At 35.3% G+C, this 18,883-nt stretch overlaps 1 protein-coding gene across 1 annotated transcript in view; it reads left to right on the forward strand.

The window, feature by feature from the left end:
• PCDH15 (protocadherin related 15) overlaps nucleotides 1-3,492 on the forward strand; it is an 898,514-nt gene extending 895,022 nt beyond the window's left edge. Inside the window, exons 35-36 of the mRNA XM_052660663.1 lie at nucleotides 1,181-1,289; nucleotides 2,638-3,492. Coding sequence (XP_052516623.1) covers nucleotides 1,181-1,289; nucleotides 2,638-3,492 — 964 coding nt within the window. The remainder of the gene's footprint in view (nucleotides 1-1,180; nucleotides 1,290-2,637) is intronic.
• Nucleotides 3,493-18,883: the final 15,391 nt, after the last annotated feature.

The raw sequence follows: 18,883 nt of genomic DNA on the forward strand, positions 1-18,883 counted from the left end.
TGTAATCTTTGACAGATTTACCATTCAAAAAACTTTACTTTCCCCCACCCCAGTTCTAATAACATAAATTAATTTTGTGTAAAATAGCTACAGACTATATATTTATGTTTGAGTATGTTTAACTAACATTTGTAACTAAAGTTATTTTGGCAGCAGCATTTTGAGAGTCATCGAACACTAGGTTGGGAAAACAAACTTTGAGCTGAAATGTGATAAGAATTTATTTTCAAATGTGATTTCTCTCTTTGAATAATAGGAGTTATCCATGGAGTCTGGAATTGATCCTGGCCAGGAATATGGACAAGATTATTACAGTTATGAGCATGGGTACATCTTCAGATTTTTTATCCAGTATCTTAATATTTTATGAATAATAAGGTGTTTTTAAGGGATTATTATTATTAGCATTTTATGAGTGTCATTTCATCCATTTCATGTTTGAAAATGAGTTATGTATCTAGTTTTAGCTTCAATCAAGTTTAACCATTTTTTCTATATTGAATTCTGTTTTGATGTTTATATTGATATTGACTACAATTTGAAAAATGCAATAAAATTGTTCAAATTATTTAAATGAGGAATAGAAGTCAAACATATTTGCTCAATTCCTGAATTCACCATTTCTTTCATATGAGATATTTAACATTTTATCTAACCAGTCAGCCTCAAGATTTGCGCAAGAGAAATTCATAAGAAAACACAGTTTAGAATCCAGAAATGAGCATTTCAAAAGTCACTTCTACAGACATAAGTTAACTGTTTTCTACAGTAGAGCAAAATAAATATGATCCAATATCATATTTGAAGCAGAAATTTAAACTTAGAGTTTGTGTTCTGAATAAGCTACCTTTCAGAAAGAAACTGTTTGGTGCCTTAAATTGTTCAGTTAGTCAAGGAAAAATATTCCTTTCTCTTCACGCTTATCTCTCCTAAAACTTCAAACTGAAATTTTAAGATTAATTTCCTTTTCTTGTTATTCCAGGGTACCTTATGGCAAAAGTCACTGGTCCTCAGGTTGTAGTTCTTTCCCTATGGTTTTGTAACTAGTGTACCAGAAGCCAAATAGGTGCTGTATAAATATCTGGTGATTTATTGGTGAAGAAAAAGAAAGAAACAGAGATCAATCATAGTTATACAGATCACACGAAGAAATGTTTAAAGTTGTAAGTTTCTGTTACAGGTATGAAATGCCTCAATATGGAAGTCGTCGTCGTTTGTTACCACCGGCTGGACAAGAGGAATATGGTGAGGTGGTTGGTGAAGCTGAAGAGGAATATGAGGAGGAAGAGGTAACTGCTATAACATTTTATGTAATGTTAACATTCCAAGGAAATGGCAACCCACTCCAGTATTCTTGCCTGGACAATCCCATGGACTGAGGAGCCTGGTAGGCAATAGTCCATGGGGTCACAAAGAGTCAGGCAAGACTGAGTGACTTTACCTTAACCTTCCAAGAAGAATATTTTTAGCCCTATTTGAATAGCAGCCTACAAAATGTTTCAGATATCAAAAATCCTATTCATTGAGTACCTGTTTTCCATAGAAATTTAATAACACTAGCCATTCCATTATCTTGTCTATAGAAGGACATCAATTTATATATAAACTTAATTTATTATATAAAATATTAATTTGAAGTAAAACCAAAATAAAAAATTCTAAATGTTATTCCATAATGGTAATATTATAATCAAATAGGGTAAAAAATATTTTGCAAAATAAAATGCTCCCACATACTCTAGCAAACCTAAAAATCATTAAAAGTACAATCTCCATCTTTTAATTATAAGAGAAAAATAAAGTATCACCAGTATTCTTAATGGAATCATGTCATTTAAGTCTAAATTGCCACAAATTCATTTATATCAAATCCATATACTTTGCCTGAAATATTCACTTGGAATGTGCTGTGCTCACTCAGTGGTGTGTGACTCTTTGCAGTCCCATGCACTGTAGCCTGCTAAGCTCCTCTGTCCATGAAATTTTCCAGACAAGAATACTGAAACAGGTTACTATTTCCTACTCCAAGAGATCTTCCCAACCCAGGGATCAAACCAGAGTTGCTTGCATCTCCTGCATTGACAGGCAGATTCTTTACCACTACTGCCACCTGGGAAGCCCTCATTTGGAATACTGATTCAGATATTTAAAACAAAACAACAAAAAAATTAATGTCACTGTAGTTTTAGTCTGTCAACATTTTAAAAATAGTCAAATATTTCATTAGCTATTCAGATAAGCTATCGTAATTTCCAGATGGGTTAAAATTTTGTTAAAGCAAATGCATAACACTATTTATTCAAAGTCTAAGAATGGGAGAGAGAAGAGGAAATGATTAATTTATTTCTTTCTCTTTTGATCTAAGGTGAGAAATAAATTTTGAATAAGAAAACGTAAGAAAACCTTAAATTTTGGTATTATAATGTATAAGCTACAGTGGTTATGTCCTTGACCATCTTCTGTCTATATGCAGTTGGGTAAACAGTAGGGAATGGTATGATTGTTCTCTAAAAACAGTTTTATAATTTGCATGAAGCTATTGCCCTGTAGATTCACTTCTCTTTAACTTATGTAGGACAAGGTCATAGCATAACCTTTCCCCAGCTGACACTTCAATTGCATTTTCATGATTTTCAGGAAAAGGCAAAGAAAGTCAAACCAAAAGTTGAAATTAGAGAGCCTAGTGAGGAGGAAGAAGTAGTCGTCACTATTGAAAAGCCAGCCCCAGCTGAGCCAACATACACAACATGGAGGAGGGCCAGGGTACTCCCCATGATTTTTAAGAAAGTTAGAGGACTGGCTGATAGAAGAGGCATCATTGACCTTGAGGAGGAAGAGTGGCAGCAACGCCTTGAGGAAGAAGATAAAGATTATTTGAAACTAACTCTGGACCAAGACGAAGCTACAGAAAGCACGGTAGAATCAGAGGAGGAATCCTCAAGTGACTATACTGAATACAGCGAGGAGGAATCCGAGCTCAGTGGGTCTGAGACTACGGAAGAGGAGTCTGAGTCAGAGACACCCTCTGAGGAGGAAGAAAGTTCTACCCCTGAATCAGAAGAGTCAGAATCCACCGAGTCAGAAGGGGAAAAGGCAAGGAAAAATATTTTCATTGCAAGAAGGAGGCCTGTTGTTGAAGACGTCAAGGAAGTCAAAGGTAGAAAAAAGGAGCCAGCAGAAGAGCCAGAAGAACTGAAGGTGGAAGAAGAGGAGGAATGCCCAGCAGAAGAACCGAAAAGTGAGCTGGCCCCTGTGAAAGAACCAACAGACCTCCAATCTCGCGACGTCACTGAGGAGGGCAGTGCAGAATCAGCTTCAGTGGAAGGAGGTGTTGAAAGTGAGGAAGAGTCAGAATCAAGCAGTGTTAGCAGTAGTAGCGAAAGTCAGTCTGGAGGTCCTTGGGGCTTTCAGGTGCCAGAGTATGACCCAAGCAAGTATGCAAGCAAGAAGTCTCCAGGAGCAAACTCAGAAGGTTACAACACAGCACTGTAAACGAGATCACAGTAGGTGGAAGTTTTGCAGTGATGAGTGCTCTTGTGTGCAGTGCCTTCTGTGCATTTTCTGAAATGACATTTGAAGGGAGGAAATTGATTATGATTTTTATCTGACTTAAGATTAGAAGCATGCCAGAGAAGCAACTACATATGCTATCCAAATAGATTTGCATATTATATTAGGGTAAATCTGGTTGATCTTCTCTCTATTAGTAATTCAAAAGACGTACAATCAGTTACTCAGTATTTAATATTTCATAATGTGATTTCTGTTAATGCAATGTGGAATTAGGTATTGCCAGTGATGCTCTGGCTATTGGAATGAATTTATGAATATATGCAGTGGTCTTTATACCATCTTTGTAACATAAATCCTTAGGACAAGCTATAACAAATGAGATCTCTGCAAGTCTACTTTTGCGTGTATGTAAATTTCAACTGGCAAACATATTATCAAAAACATCGTAAACATGTTCAATTAGATTTGTAGCTTGCATTTTCAAATATTAGATTTTAAATGAAATAAATTAAAAATGAAAGTTATTAATATTTCCTTTCTCTGGTGGATGGGAATTAAAGTGGATTTAGGAAAAAAGTGAATTTTAATAGTTATACATTTTTGGGGGTAGATAACATAATAATTTTGAAATACAAATCTGGAAATCCAAAATTATGGCTTACTCAGTGCAACATGTTGGTAGTTCACATATCCCCAAAGCGCAATACTATTTCAAGAATAACCAAGTACTTTTTAACCTTTGCACCTTGTAATTTCTAATGTGGATTGTTAAAATAAAATTGTGAAAATTTCCATTGTGTTCCAGCTGCTTACTAAAGGCAAATTTACGATCATTAATTTTCTATTTTGTGTATTACAGGATAAATCGTACAGGATGGGAAGATATTTTAACATATATTTAAATGGGATGAACCAGAAAAACAAGATGCAAGTGATTAAATGCATTAAATTATACAAAATGCTTGGCTAATAATGGAGGATTAATTAGGAATTAGAATATTATAAGTTTAAAAATATATTTCAAATTTTAGGAATGCAAGTATGAATATGAACAGGATATACTAATAAAGAGGGGTATTGCTTTCAACTTAACTTTCTTGAAAAGTATAGCAACTGTAAAACAATGGATCAGATACTTAAATATAACCAATATACATTTTTAAAGATAGATCAGTAATTTTACTTAAAAAGATAAAAGTACTTCCTGAAATGTCTGCTTTCTAATCTAGCAATCTTCTTCAGAAATTCTTAAGCTCTCAAACCAATGAAGAATTTGTGGAAAAGTAATCGATAATAAGATTCTCCCCTTTACCTCTTGAGTTATTACCTTTGATACCTTTCTGTCAAAGGTTGTGAATTTCTCAGGCATTGTAATCTTTACCCTTTTAATTCCTTTGATAATGATTCTTTTTGTTTGTTTGTTTTTTGACAGTGGGCAAGAAAAAGAATGATCAAGTTAGTTGTTGATCGAGAGTATGAAACTAGCTCAACTGGAGAAGACAGTGCTCCTGAATGTCAGAGAACACGTCTTCAGAATCCTAATATCCACAGTAATGTCAATGGCAATATATACATCGCACAGAATGGTTCTGTGGTGAGAACCCGCCGAGCCTGCCTCACTGATAATCTAAAAGTTACTTCCCCTGTTCGACTGGGGAGACACTTTAAGAAACTAGACAAGTTGGCAGTGACACATGAGGAGAACGTCCCCCTGAACACATTATCAAAGGGGCCACTTTCTACTGAGAAAATGAACACAAGGCCAACTCTGGTTACATTTGCTCCTTGCCACATGGGAACTGACAGTACGGCAGTGAAGTCTTTGGGGAACAGGCTAAAAAGCACAGTTGAACAGGAGTCCATGGTTGATAGTAAGAACATCAAGGAGGCTCTGGAATTCCATAGTGACCACACACAGTCAGATGAAGAGGAGCTTTGGATGGGTCCTTGGAACAATCTCCATATACCAATGACAAAACTGTGACTGATTTTTTAAAAAGTTATTTTAATTTTTCTTCAGTTTTTAATAAACTGTACTTTTTATTGTCACTGACAAAACAACATATGGGGTTTATATCATGCACACAAGCTAAAACTTTGAACAATAGGCTTTGAAGCTTAAAAAGAGACAGATTTGCACTCACATTTGTATCAATTAATTATTCTTCCCAGAAAAATCTTTTTGGATAGATTCTCAATTCACTGTATAACATCGTTTAAACATTTTGCTGTTTTGTTGGGTCTTTTTTTTCCTCATTTTAATAAACAATAAATAATTTACTAAATAATCATTTATATTTTGTTGATTAACATATATCATTTTTCATCTCTAGCTTCATGGAACACTTGTTTTGGTACATGGAATTGTACTTTTCATAAAAAAATGGGAAAAATTTATATTAGAGGATTTTACAGGTAACAGGTTTATACAGTTGCTGTCTATATCATCCTGACTTTTTAAATGAAAGATTGAATTGCAAAGTGATATTTAATGGGAATCGTCTATAAATTATATAGAATCATGAATCTATTTTCCTTATTGTCCAATGGAAAGGTTTTCAAATTTTTACATATGTATATGTTGACCTTTTAAATAACACCTGAAGTCATATCTTTCTTATAAATAGCATTTATAATTTTCCATGGTTAGCACACACACTCTCTATAAACCATTTAGCCATACCAAACATAACAGGCAAGTTAGTGTAGGACTTTGAGATATTAAATAATTATTTGGAGCATCAGAGCAAAATTCCTTGAGGTTAGAAAGAGTCAAACAGGCAATTATACATTTAGAACCACAATTTCAGTATGGAAGCTGTAGTAAGAACAAAGAAGTCTTGCCTTAATGTTACTGAACATGAATGTTTTATCAATTCAGTGTAAAGGAATTTGGCAGGGCCATGAATTTATATAATATGTGAAAAGTCAATAAAAGCTATAAATCCATAGCTTCACATGTATTATAGTATTTCACTTTTCCCAGCTCCAGTTTATTTTAAAAATATTTTAATGCACATACTTATGTGCATAAATTACAGACCAGAAAATGACCACCTGGGTCCTTTTTTTTTAATCGAAGAACACAGTCTTGATTTTTCACCATTGAACAAAGCACAGTGTTTCACCATTAACATAAATGAAAACAAAATATCCTTTCAGAAAAAGCCCCCGAAGCTTGCCTTGGGTGCTGCCTTCTTTCTAGATGTAAAAAAGATGAAACCATATAAGAAAATTCAGAATTTTATTGAGTATGATTTAGTGTTTTATAGCTGTAGTTCACTTCAAATTTTATACAGTATTGACCAAGTTCAGATTTCAATAAACGTTTCTCATGCATGCTTATTATATGGTTGAAAGATTGAATAATGCATTACTATCTAGTTCCCTCCTGTATGTTTCATATTTTAAAACTTGTTTATTACAATACAGTTTCCTTATTTCCAAAGGGAGCAAATTGTATGTAACATAAACTTACCAACTTACATGAGTAGTATGGTTTAATTTCAAAAAGCTTTTGAGATCAGATATAGTAACACCTCATATCACCATCATCTCAGAGTTTATTAAAAATATAGAATCTTGCTCACAACCCTAGGTCTGCTAAACAAGAATCCATGTTCTCACAAGATCGCAAGGTGGCTTATATGCATATTAAATTTTAGAAGTAAGTACCTACCACTAAACTCTAGGGCTTACTCTTTAAAAACACCAAAGTGACTGTTTTTAGTATAAAATATTTCAGATAGAAGATATATTAAGCATACCATATTTTCCAGCTTTCTCAATCAGAAGTCACTAAATTAGTTAATAATTTCCTGATGTTCCAGAGTCATCACAACTAGCATCCTGATTTTCTCTCTGCATATACCTTATATATACATACTTTTTTTCTTTCTCCAATTTCAGGCTGTGACATTTAACCAATTTTGTCACTGTTCCTCTCTCCAGAATTCATGTTCCATCTTACTTTAAATCTCCTGGTGAGAAAGTTTGTGTCTTTCTTTGTTTTGCTTGTCATTAAAAAAAATAATAATAATCATTTAACCTAAGATAGGGATAATGTATGTGAATTCAAGCAAAAGTCTTGTGATTCCAGGAAGCTTTTCAAGGTCACTGTTGGGATCTGAGCATTGTTCTTGAAATCTAAAATTGGCAGAAGACTAATACTCTGATATATGAGATATCACTATAGTTTAATGTTCAGATTTTACAAGGAAATCAAGCTACTTAACAGACATATTTCAGCCATTTCAAGTTGACCATTTCAGTAAAATCAATCATGAAGTTAATATGTCCCTAAATTAGTGGACATATATAAAAATAAGCAGTATGTACATAGAGCAACCAAATCAAATATTTGGTCAGTATATATTGAGGTAAAGTATGTATTGCAGCAAAAGCATTACCAACTAACAGCATAAATCTGGACTGATTGAATAGAAACTTTGATAGGACTTTAAAACTCAGGATTAAAATTGCGGAAACCAGGGGAGATACCCAAGCATATTTAAACTTAAGAATATTTCATGAAAGTGGTGTTTCTATACAAATGTTTATAAAGAAAGTGGTAGTTATTTTTCTTTGATGGACATAGCAATTTATTGTGGTTTTTCTTAATCAGTACCAGCTTTCAATCAGGCAGAAGAAACGGCTGATTAAGATGAGAACAGACTAATATGACTTTATGGTAAACCTGTTGATTTCATGAGAAGGTCTTGTGGGCATGAAGGGCAAGGTGAGGAAGAATGAAAAAATGAAAAGAATGAAAAATGAGTTACAGTGACAGGACATTTGTGACTCGAATATCATCAAATCACATATGCTAATCTCTCTCTCTCTCTCTCAACTTCTCTTTTTCCTTAATTACAAACTGTGAGAGTTGTCACTGAATGATAACTGTAGGCTGGCCAAAAGCATCTTTTTAAATACAGAAAAAATGTTTGCCTTGAATTTTGTGTGTGATATGTTGTTCGTGTTATTAAAACATGTTGTTAACAGGAATGCTAAACCATGTTATATGTGCTAAGTGGTTCTTCCAAATCAGATATGGTAGCCACTATTAAAATATTTTAATTGAGTTTATGTATTATAGAGCCAGAAAAAAATTGAATATCAATTCTTGAGGGAAGACATTTACTTTCTTTTACTTCATAAGCCTTGCCTTTTCTCTTGCTCTGTTTCACTTTCAGCCACGAGTGGGACTTATATACCACTTCAATTAATTAGTAAAATAGAAAATAGGCAGAAATTTCTAATAATCAGTTCTCAGGGCAGATGCCCACTGGTGCCTGCAAATAACACAGCGATAAGGCTGAGAGATAAGTTCAAATAATACTGAGAACCTCTATTTTTTATTGATAGTTGCTTTCTCTTCTCAAATGATAACATGGATTCCTTTATTCTATATTTTTTCCTCTCTTATTTTTGCATTCATTGACCTTGTTCTTTATAATAACAATCTTTACTTTTTAGATTGGTATTTTTTCATTGCAGACTAATTTATATTTATGGTAAATTAAGGATATAATATGGAAGATTTGAAAACTGTCTATAGTTTGGAAAATTATCAGCACATTCACTACTTTCCCAATTTCTTTTATCCAAATGCCTACTTTTTTTCCTTAACAAATATTATGTTACCGTATGAAGAATATGAATTAGAAAATTTAAGTTAAAAATGCATTGTTACCTACTACACAATGTTTCAAAAATAAATTTTTCCATTTGAAAAGAAATGACCTCTCATTATTCTTTCAGGTGGGGCTAAACATCAGTAACAATTTTCCTGTTTACATGGTTAGCATTTTAGTTTAATAATACAAAGTCCTGCTCTGCAAACTCTTTGAACAGTGGAGAGAAATGATGTGTGTTTTAAACTATCATCCTTTCTTATGCATTTCAATCATGTATATGTGTTATCAAGTTCCAAGAAGAGTGAATGTGTTTCCTAACATTCCACCTATCCATTTATTTTTAAAGTAATTTGTATAATCATATAAACACTTAGATTTTAATATTTTTATGTAATCAGTCAACATGTTCATACAAATGCTAAATGACATAAATATATCAAGAAGTATAGTCAACATGAAGTTACATTATGTCTCTTTAACATGACTGAGTTGGAGGTTTCAGATTCATAATATATACATTTTTATCTCTATCTAGCTAGCTAGCTCGCTATTCACCCACCTATCTAGCTATGCTCATATTTCCCTATATACATGCAGCTTACTTTAACTCATAATGCAGCTGATGATATAATAACTTTAACTGTCTTTATCTCACACAATCAGGATTGGGAAGAATAAATTTTCTAAAAATACTATCTTGAACATGGAGTTAATTCTTGGCCTTTTGCCCTTCTGCTCTTCATAACATGGAACAGAATTTTATTTATCTCTGTGTTTCTGATGCTCACACCAGAAAAATATCACATTAAATAGAATGAGTCAATCCTACCTCTGTCACTGTGTGACCTTGTGCATGTCATTTGACAATTTACCCCGTTAGGAAATGGCAATAATAACGTCCACCTCAATTAAGAGATAATATCAGATATTTGATCTGAACATAGTTTTCTATCTCTATAATAAAATACAGAGATGGAAAAGAGAATAGCAGATTAGAACGATTTTTTTAACTCTTCACAATATATCTAGATATTTTATTTGCTAATACCAGTGTAAATTTTGTTGACCTATTACAGTTAGTAGATATTCTAAGTTATTAGAAAATACATCTTTCCTCTGCAGTAGTGAAACATACTTGTATTTTTAAAAAGAAATAAACGAGATCTATAGAATGTTTCCCCTATGACTTGGGCTTTTGTATAATAACAAAAAAAAAAGTGAAAATAAATAAGCATTGTTAATGAATATCATGCAAAGCCTGAGCTGCAAGAGGACTGTTGAGAGCCTTCAGCAGTGTGCATGAAAGTGAGCAATTTCGTCTATAAGATGTCCCGTTTTACTCTAAATACTTCCCCTAAATATACATTTCATGTGTGGTAAACACTAAATTAGTAGCAGCTCTTCTGAATTTCTTGTGAAAGAGATGTTGATCAAAACCTAGCCTTAAGTTAGCTTAGGAAATTTAGGCTTTTTCTTAATCTTAACAGCATGATTACATAAATGAGAGTACTGACCGAAGATAGTTTGGAAATGTAGTATCTGTGACTCAGTGTTCTTACTCTCTTTACTATCTATTCCTCAGTAGATTTCTTTAACTTTGCCATTTTCTACGAAGAATACTGAATTATCTAACTCTACAAAAATATTGATCTTTGTACAATGAAGAAAGAAAATGAAATTTTAGCCAGCTTGAATACCAATGAACCAATTGGCATTGATTCAATTGGTATGAACCAATATTCACATATTTAAATTTTTACTTTAGTTACATAGACATTTAATTCATATAAAGTCATATCAAAATATTGCTTTTATAGATTTTTGTCATATAACTTTATTTATGCTACTGAATTTACCATCAGTATCAATCATTAAATGTTTTGTTTTTTTTTTCCCAGAGATACAAGTACTATTCAAAAAATAAAACATTCTTTGGCAGGGAGGAGGTAAGAGTGACTATTGTTTAGTCACTATGTCCAGCTCTTTTGCCACCCCATGGTCTGTAGTCCACCAAGCTTCTCTGTTCTTGGGATTTTCCAAGCAAGAATACTGGAGTGGGTTACCATTTCCTTCTCCAGGGGATATTCTCTACCCAGGATCAAAGCCGTGTCCCCTGCACTGGCAGGCAGATTCTTTACCACTGAGCCACCTGGGACATATAAGCGGAGGAGAGGTGGAAACTCGGGATGTGTATTCCTTATGCAACAAATGTATGCCTTCGGAAAGGGAGACATTTATACTGTACACCTTTTAAAATTAAGCTTTAAAGGTTTATTTAACATAAAATTGAGATAGCATCCCATAACTTGCTTGATAAGTATTTAAATATAGGCTTGAAATAAGTACCTAAATAGCATTTTTAAGTTATATCAAGCTCTTTCTACTGAGAGGCAAATTTATCCAAAGACCTTAGGGCTGAAATATTTTGGGCCCTAAGCTACCAACATGTCATTATGTAGTCATTTCCCAATGCTTGTCCCTTGGGGGAGCTTGATAAATACATTTTGTCTGCAGTCATTTTTTTGTTACTATATTACACTGGTCACATCCGGAACTCTCTGGTTCAGTTTCCATAACTACAAAATGAATTTGGATATAGGATTCCTAGGGCCGTTTTGAGTAGAAGCTGAAATAACCAGCAAAATATTACTTTGAAAGAAGCAAGCCATACAATCTGTAAGCTGTACTTTACAGAATCAGCTGCTGCGCCCATCTCCTGCCTATGTTATTTACTTATGCCCCATTTCAGAACAAAAGATCTCGTGATGATTTACAAAAACGCATAGAATAGAAGAGGTGAAATAAGGTTGAAAGAATGAGACAAAGGGAGATCAAGATAAGGGGGAATAAATATAATGCTTAGATTAGCACTCAGGCTTATGCATGCCTTGGTTCTATAGATTAATTATTTCAGCCACGAAGTTAGTCCTAATCTTCACCAGCTGTCAGATCAAAAAGGAAAGTAGTTACAGGATTCATAGCACACATATAGTTAAAAAACCGATTATTGAAGAGAAGTCAGCTTTGCCTGTTACCAAGACCAGAGACAAAATTTTCCTAAAGGTCCTCAGAAAAAGTACACTATATTATATATTGCCCTAGATGTAGCCAAGGATATTTTATTTCTTTGCTTCTCAATTTGCTCTTACAAAGCTTGCAAACATCAGCCTTCCTTCTAAGAGATCTTTAAAAGTGTTTAGTTCACTGACTGTCACCAGGTTATCAACGACCGCTATGTTGAAGTCTGGAAGAGTAAACTGCCAGAATATTTTCTACTTTCGCTAGCATTCTTTCTTGCAAACAGCTGTATATTAATCCCACTTTAATTAAATCATTAATCAAAAGCGTAGTTGTAAAGATCTGCGGTTTTCACAGCTCTATAGCTGTGCTGCTCACTGATCATGGCATATGTAAACGCAGACCTATTTCTTTATTTCTTCAGAATATAGGTTTTATGCCCCTTGGAGTTTAAGCCTGAATTTAGGGAACATTGTTTTAGAACATGAATCCAGCTGTATTAGGGGAGGTAAAAATATGAAGAACATACTATCACCTTAATTGCTTGACTAATTTAGCCTAATTATCCTGCATATTAGCATTTCATACTTGTATATTTGGACAAGGATGAGCATCAGTTCAGTTCAGTTCAGTCGCTCAGTCGTTTCCGACTGTTTGCAACCCCATGAATCGCAGCACGCCAGGCCTCCCTGTCCATCACAACTCCCGGAGTTCACCCAAACTCATGTCCCTCGAGTCGGTGATGCCATCCAGCCATCTCATCCTCTGTCTTCCCTTTCTCCTCCTGCCCCCAATCCCTCCCAGCATCAGTCTTTTCCAATGAGTTAACTCTTCTCATGAGATGAGCATAGTTAATGTCATTTTCAGTGATGTCCTGGTAAACCAGCTCTCTAGGAAAAAAAAAAAAAAAGGCAAATCAGAATGATTTGTTGTGTTCTCAGATTTCTGTGATGTAAATGCTCCTACCACAGACATCTCCAGCTTAATTGCCAGCTTGGCAAATTCTTAAAAGTTTAACAAGCAAGTATGGCTGAAACTACCACACAATTGCGCTCATCTCACTCGCTGGCAAAATAAAGCTCCAAATTCTCCAACCTAGGCTTCAATAGTATGTAAACCAAGAACTTCTATATGTTCAAGCTGGATTTAGAAAAGACAAAAGAACCAGAGCTCAAATTGTCAACATTCGTTGAATCATATTAAAAGGAATAGAATTGCAGAAAAATATCTACTTCTAAAATATTTACTTCTAAAATATCTACTTCTATGCTAAAGCCTTTGACTGTGTGGATCACAACAAACTGTGGAAAATTCTTCAAGAGATGAAAATGCCAGATCATCTTATCTGCCTCTTGAGAAACCTGCATGCAGGTCAAAAAGCAAAAGTTAGAACTGAACATGGAACAACGGACTGGTTCCAAATTGGGAAAGGAATATGCCAGGCTGTATATTGTCACCTTGCTTATTTCACTTCTATGCAGAGTACATCATGAGAAATGCTGGGCTGGATGAAGCGCAAGCTGGGATCAAGATTGCCAGGAAAAATATCAATAACCTCAGATACACAGATGACACCACCATTAATGGCAGAAAGTGAAGAGGAACTAAAGAGCCTCTTGATGAAAGTGAAAGAGAAGAATGAAGAAACGGGCTTAAAACTCAACATTCAGAAAACAAAGATCATGGCATTCGGTCCCATCACTTCATGGCAAATTGATGGGGAAACAATGGAAACAGTGACCGACTTTATTTTCTTGGGCTCCATGCCGGGGTCCAGCCCCGGTGGATCCAGGGTGATTCGAAGGTGGGGACGGAGTCGGCATCTTTGGAAAAATACATATTTAATCACAGATATAGAGAGATTAGAAATGGATAGTGTAGTAGGAAGATTAGTGGAGAAAAGGAGGCTGAAAAATTTGGATTACTTGGAATAGCATCCATGCTCCAGATGGGAATTCAGCCAGAAAAACGGGAGCAAGAAAGAAGCGACATGGGGGAATCAGTCTTTCCGGAAACTGATCCGATTTCTTTATTTTGGGGTTTGCTTATATACCTTTTGTTACACATAGGGATGAATACAGAGTCACGTGGGAGTCAGCAGTCCTGACCTTTATCAAAATCAGGTGCTTCACATAAATGTATAAAAAAGGTACATCATCTTCTGGCCATGAGTGAGACCTGCTGACATTTTACGATCCTTTCTTTCTGATAACCAAAAAACTTATTTCTTCGAAGGGTGTTTTTTCTTAAACCAGGCACCACCCTCCAAATAAAGTTACATTCCTATAGGGTGAGGGTGTAGTGAGTTACAATCAAGAAAGGAATTTATTTAACCCAAGGTTAACATGATTAGTCTTAAAGGTTAATACTTATTTCTCCTATATGCTTAAAGGTTAATACTTATTTCTCCTATATGTTAGTTATATTCATTATAAGGGTAGGGAACATGGAGATTTAGCAGCAAACATCAGCCCAACAAATGAAAATCCTTTCACCAATGCTCCCCTTAAGATCTATTTAGTCTTAAGATATGATAAAGTTACATTTTTACATAGCAAGGACACAGTGATTTATAACAAAGTACAGTGATCTATTACAAAAGAGAAAATCCATTAACTCAAAAAGTCTAGTATTGCTAACATCAAAAACTACTATATTTCCTTTGCTATATTCCAAATACATTGATTAATATATTCCCAGGTGCCTAAGGATATGGAGGCCTGGCGGCAATCATTGACTCAAGAAGAAGAAAAAGCCCTATGCTAATTAAGACTCTCAAAATACTCCAAAACTCTCTGTGCTGTTTATGGTTGAGAGGTAGTAAACAATCATGTGACAGGAGTATGGATAATCCTGTCACACAAGCTAGTCTGTCAGCAGAGAGGTTTGACCTGAGACATCCTTGTCCCACCCAGAGCAGGGAATTAGCAGCAATTATTGACACAACAAATGAAAAACCCTTCACCAATATAATTCCTAACCAACCCACTATACTAATAATTTCTAATTCCCCAAAAGAATTTGCCTTTAGTAAGTCTAAAACATCTCGTGCCTCTCAGATTGGGAGGCTATAAACAATCACATGTGGCCAGATGAACCTATACAGGCAGGCTAGATAACCTTCAGAGCAGTCCCTAAGCTGAAACAGTCTTGTCACGCGCAAGAATTTTTATTGCCTTGGAGCTGCACATTTACTCCTTCTCCGAGAGAAACGGTTATGGGGGAGAGCCCCCGTAAAGTCAGAGGTGTAGGTGAGAGCATAAAACAGACTCTGGTTTTGGGGTTAGATGCTCGGGAACAGGGAGTTTCCTGAGGCTTGATCACGCCTTTGCGTATGCCAAAGCCTCCTTCCTCATGACCTTTGCCATGGGTGGAGTTCCTCACACTGGCCCCCGGCAGCTCCAGAATCACTGCAGATGATGACAGTAACCGTGAAATGAAAAGACACTTGCTCCTTGGAAGAAAAGCTATGAGCAACCTAGACAGCATATTAAAAAGCAGAGATATTACTTTGCCAACAGAGGTCCGTCTAGTCAAAGCTTTGTTTTTTCAGTAGTCATGTATAGATGTGAGAGTTGGACTATAAATAAAGCTGAGGACCGAAGAATTGATGCTTTTGAACTGTGGTGTTGGAGAAGAATTTTGAGAATCCCTTGGACTGCAAGGAGATAAAATCTGTCAATCCTAAATGAAATAAATCCTGAATATTCATTGGAAGGACTGATGCTGAAGCTGAAGCTCCAATACTTTGGCCACCTGATGCAAAGAACTAACTCATTAGAAAAGACCTGATGCTGGGAAAGATTGAAGGCAGGAGGAGAAGAGGACAACAGGATGAAATATTTGGATGGCATCACCGATTCGATGGACATGAGTTTGAGCAAGTTCCGGAAGTTGGTGATGGACAGGGAAGCCTGGCATGCAGCAGTCCATGGGGTCGCAAGCTTGCACAGGACTGAGTGACTGAATTGAATTGAACTGAACGTTGTAACAGTGAAGTGTTATACATAGTCCCTGGTTAGGGTTCAGGGTATAATTTCCGGTGTGGTAGGAAGAAACATTTATGGGTTTGCTCTTCAGAAGAAAGCTTCTTTCAGTTGGATGTGCTGGCTGGTGCCGCAAGATAGCTAGAGATCTGGTAAATTTGAAAATGCTGCCAGTTAGAGAGCAATCAGGCACATGTGACTTTGTGATAGGGACTCAGAAGGGAATTACAAAGGACTAAATGGAATAATCTGCACTAGAAAATGTTGGTGATGCTTATGATTTCACAAAATGAATTTGCTTGATACACCTTAGAGGGTTTCTGAAAATGGTCACTAAAGTGAGGTGAAAGGAAAGATGATGTTAAGAGGTTTTTCTAACTTGACTTTGATATTCAAAGGAAGGCTTCTGCTTAACTTTGAGAAGTCTTCTAATATGGTCATCTGCCTGAGATTTGCTGTGTATCTTTGTTTTTACATCCCTCTGTGTTTCCAAATAAATTATTTCATCTCCCATAACTAGTCACTCCCTGAACTCACTTCCTCCAATTAAAATTCTTAGGTATATATTCCTATAACCACAGTAATTGCCTTGCCACAAAAAAAAAAAAAACAACACTACAATTTGTACTTTTAAAAATGTGAACTTTTTAATATTGATTTGGTGTGACTAAGAGCTTTTCCTGTAAAATAAAAAAATCACTTTTTATTTTACAGGGAACACATTCTGTCCTGTTTTTTTCTCTATCCAATTGTTTCATTTTCAGGAACTAATTCTATTTATATTCCTTTTGATATATGTATATATATACAAATCAGAGTATTTTTCACCTTCCCAATCTTATTCCAAAATCCACTCAACTAGCATAATGTGCTTATTTATCAACTGGGATCCATCACTTAGGTGGTACAGATAGATAGATTTATAGGTAAAGTGGCAAAAATATGCTGGCTGCTTGATGAAGTACCAGACTTTCTTGGCTCAGAACTATTCAATTGAATATACCTTTTATTAAAAGTAAGCAATTGACTTTTGAATGATCTGTCTCTTAGAGAATCACACTAACCTCTGAGCCATACATTTTATTGTCAGGGCAAGCATAAATCCGTAGCTGGCGATAAGCTCACTTGTAATAGCAAATAGAATAGCTTTAAAACCTTCAGATTTCCTTGAAAATATTCCCCATAGTATTTGGTAGAGAGAAGGTGGCCTCTGAAATTGGCACTTGTATCTGCCTCACTTACGATGCTGAGGTGGCTCTTCAGCTGACTTCCTTGATACCATAGCCTTTAAAAAGAATCCAAGGGCAAAGATTCCAGGAAATTTCTGAAGTATCGCAGCTCATTTGCAAACACATTATCCCATTTCTTTAGATAAATCATTTACCTACCAACAAATTCATAGTACTTTATTCCGTGATTCCCCTCTTCTGATGGACTTCTCCATCGGATGGACATTTCCTCTCCACTCAGAAATACTTTGCCTCCATTATGATAAGTATATTCGCAGACTGTCCTAGCTTTCAGGGCATGCTAAATTAGTACTTCCCTTCATCGATCCTTTTGGTCACTCTTCATTGAACTTCCCAGGTCCCACCTCTCTCTTTGTCTGACCCCTAGGTTCCATGAATTGTTGTGGTCATTGTTCAGCAAACCAAAACACCACCAATAACAATATTTATCACTTATTGGACATAAAATGAACTCCCAGTTACTGCACATTAAAATACATAATTTTTACTTCAACTCTATGGAAAGTCTATCTTTATTATTTCTATTTTACAAAGGTAAGTTAAAAGAGGAATCAGAGGTTACGTTTTTACTCAGTGGTACACATCTACTGAGTGGTGAAGCAAGCATTTGGAAGCAAGTGGTCTGATTCCAAAATCTGAGGTTTAACCAATTTACCAGCAGAGAAAACTAACCTGGGCTGATATGAGGAAAGGAGATCTTGGAATGAGAAATTATAAGGGTGTGATGTTAATTCATAGGGGAAGCTGTGTTTCAGGGACTCTGTATTACCAATGCAGCTTCAGCCTGGAAATGGGCTTCCAGCTAGGGATCCATATCACATATCACATAGAACCAGTCTTAGTACTGTGGTCATCAGACATGTGTACTGATATATACCAAATTCTACTTTCGATTTATTCAGAATATACATAAAAATAATCTACATGAAAGAGAATTTTTATGGTACCCACTTCAAAACTTCATGTGATTCTATTAATTGATTCATCACTTGAGACTAAAATATTTTAGATTGTCATTACAATTTAATATAATGTGTAAAAATAATATTAGTCAATGTATTGAACATTTAGATGAATACCAGTTTGGACTAGTTTATCGTCATCCTTATATTATCTTTAATATGTTTTTCACTGTCATAGTTATAGGAATTAAAATCTCATAAAAGCTTACTCTTTGTAACATCAGTGCAATTTAATTAACATGTGTGTCAGCCAGAGTACCTCTACTTACTCATGGATATCCTGGTCAAGTGAAAGTTAAGTGAAGTCACTCAGTCGTGTCCGACTTTTTGCGACTCCATAGACTGTAGCCTACCAGGCTCCTCCGTCTATGGGATTTTCCAGGCAAGAGTACTGGAATGGGTTGCCATTGCCTTTCCAGAGCATCTTCCCGACCCAGGAATTGAACCCGGGTCTCCTGCATTGTAGGCAGACAGTTTACCATCTGAGCCACCAGGGAAGCCTAAGATTTCCCTGACTC

Source organism: Budorcas taxicolor, chromosome 23 (genome assembly GCF_023091745.1).
Source record: "Budorcas taxicolor isolate Tak-1 chromosome 23, Takin1.1, whole genome shotgun sequence".
NCBI classification, from domain to species: Eukaryota; Metazoa; Chordata; class Mammalia; order Artiodactyla; family Bovidae; genus Budorcas; species Budorcas taxicolor.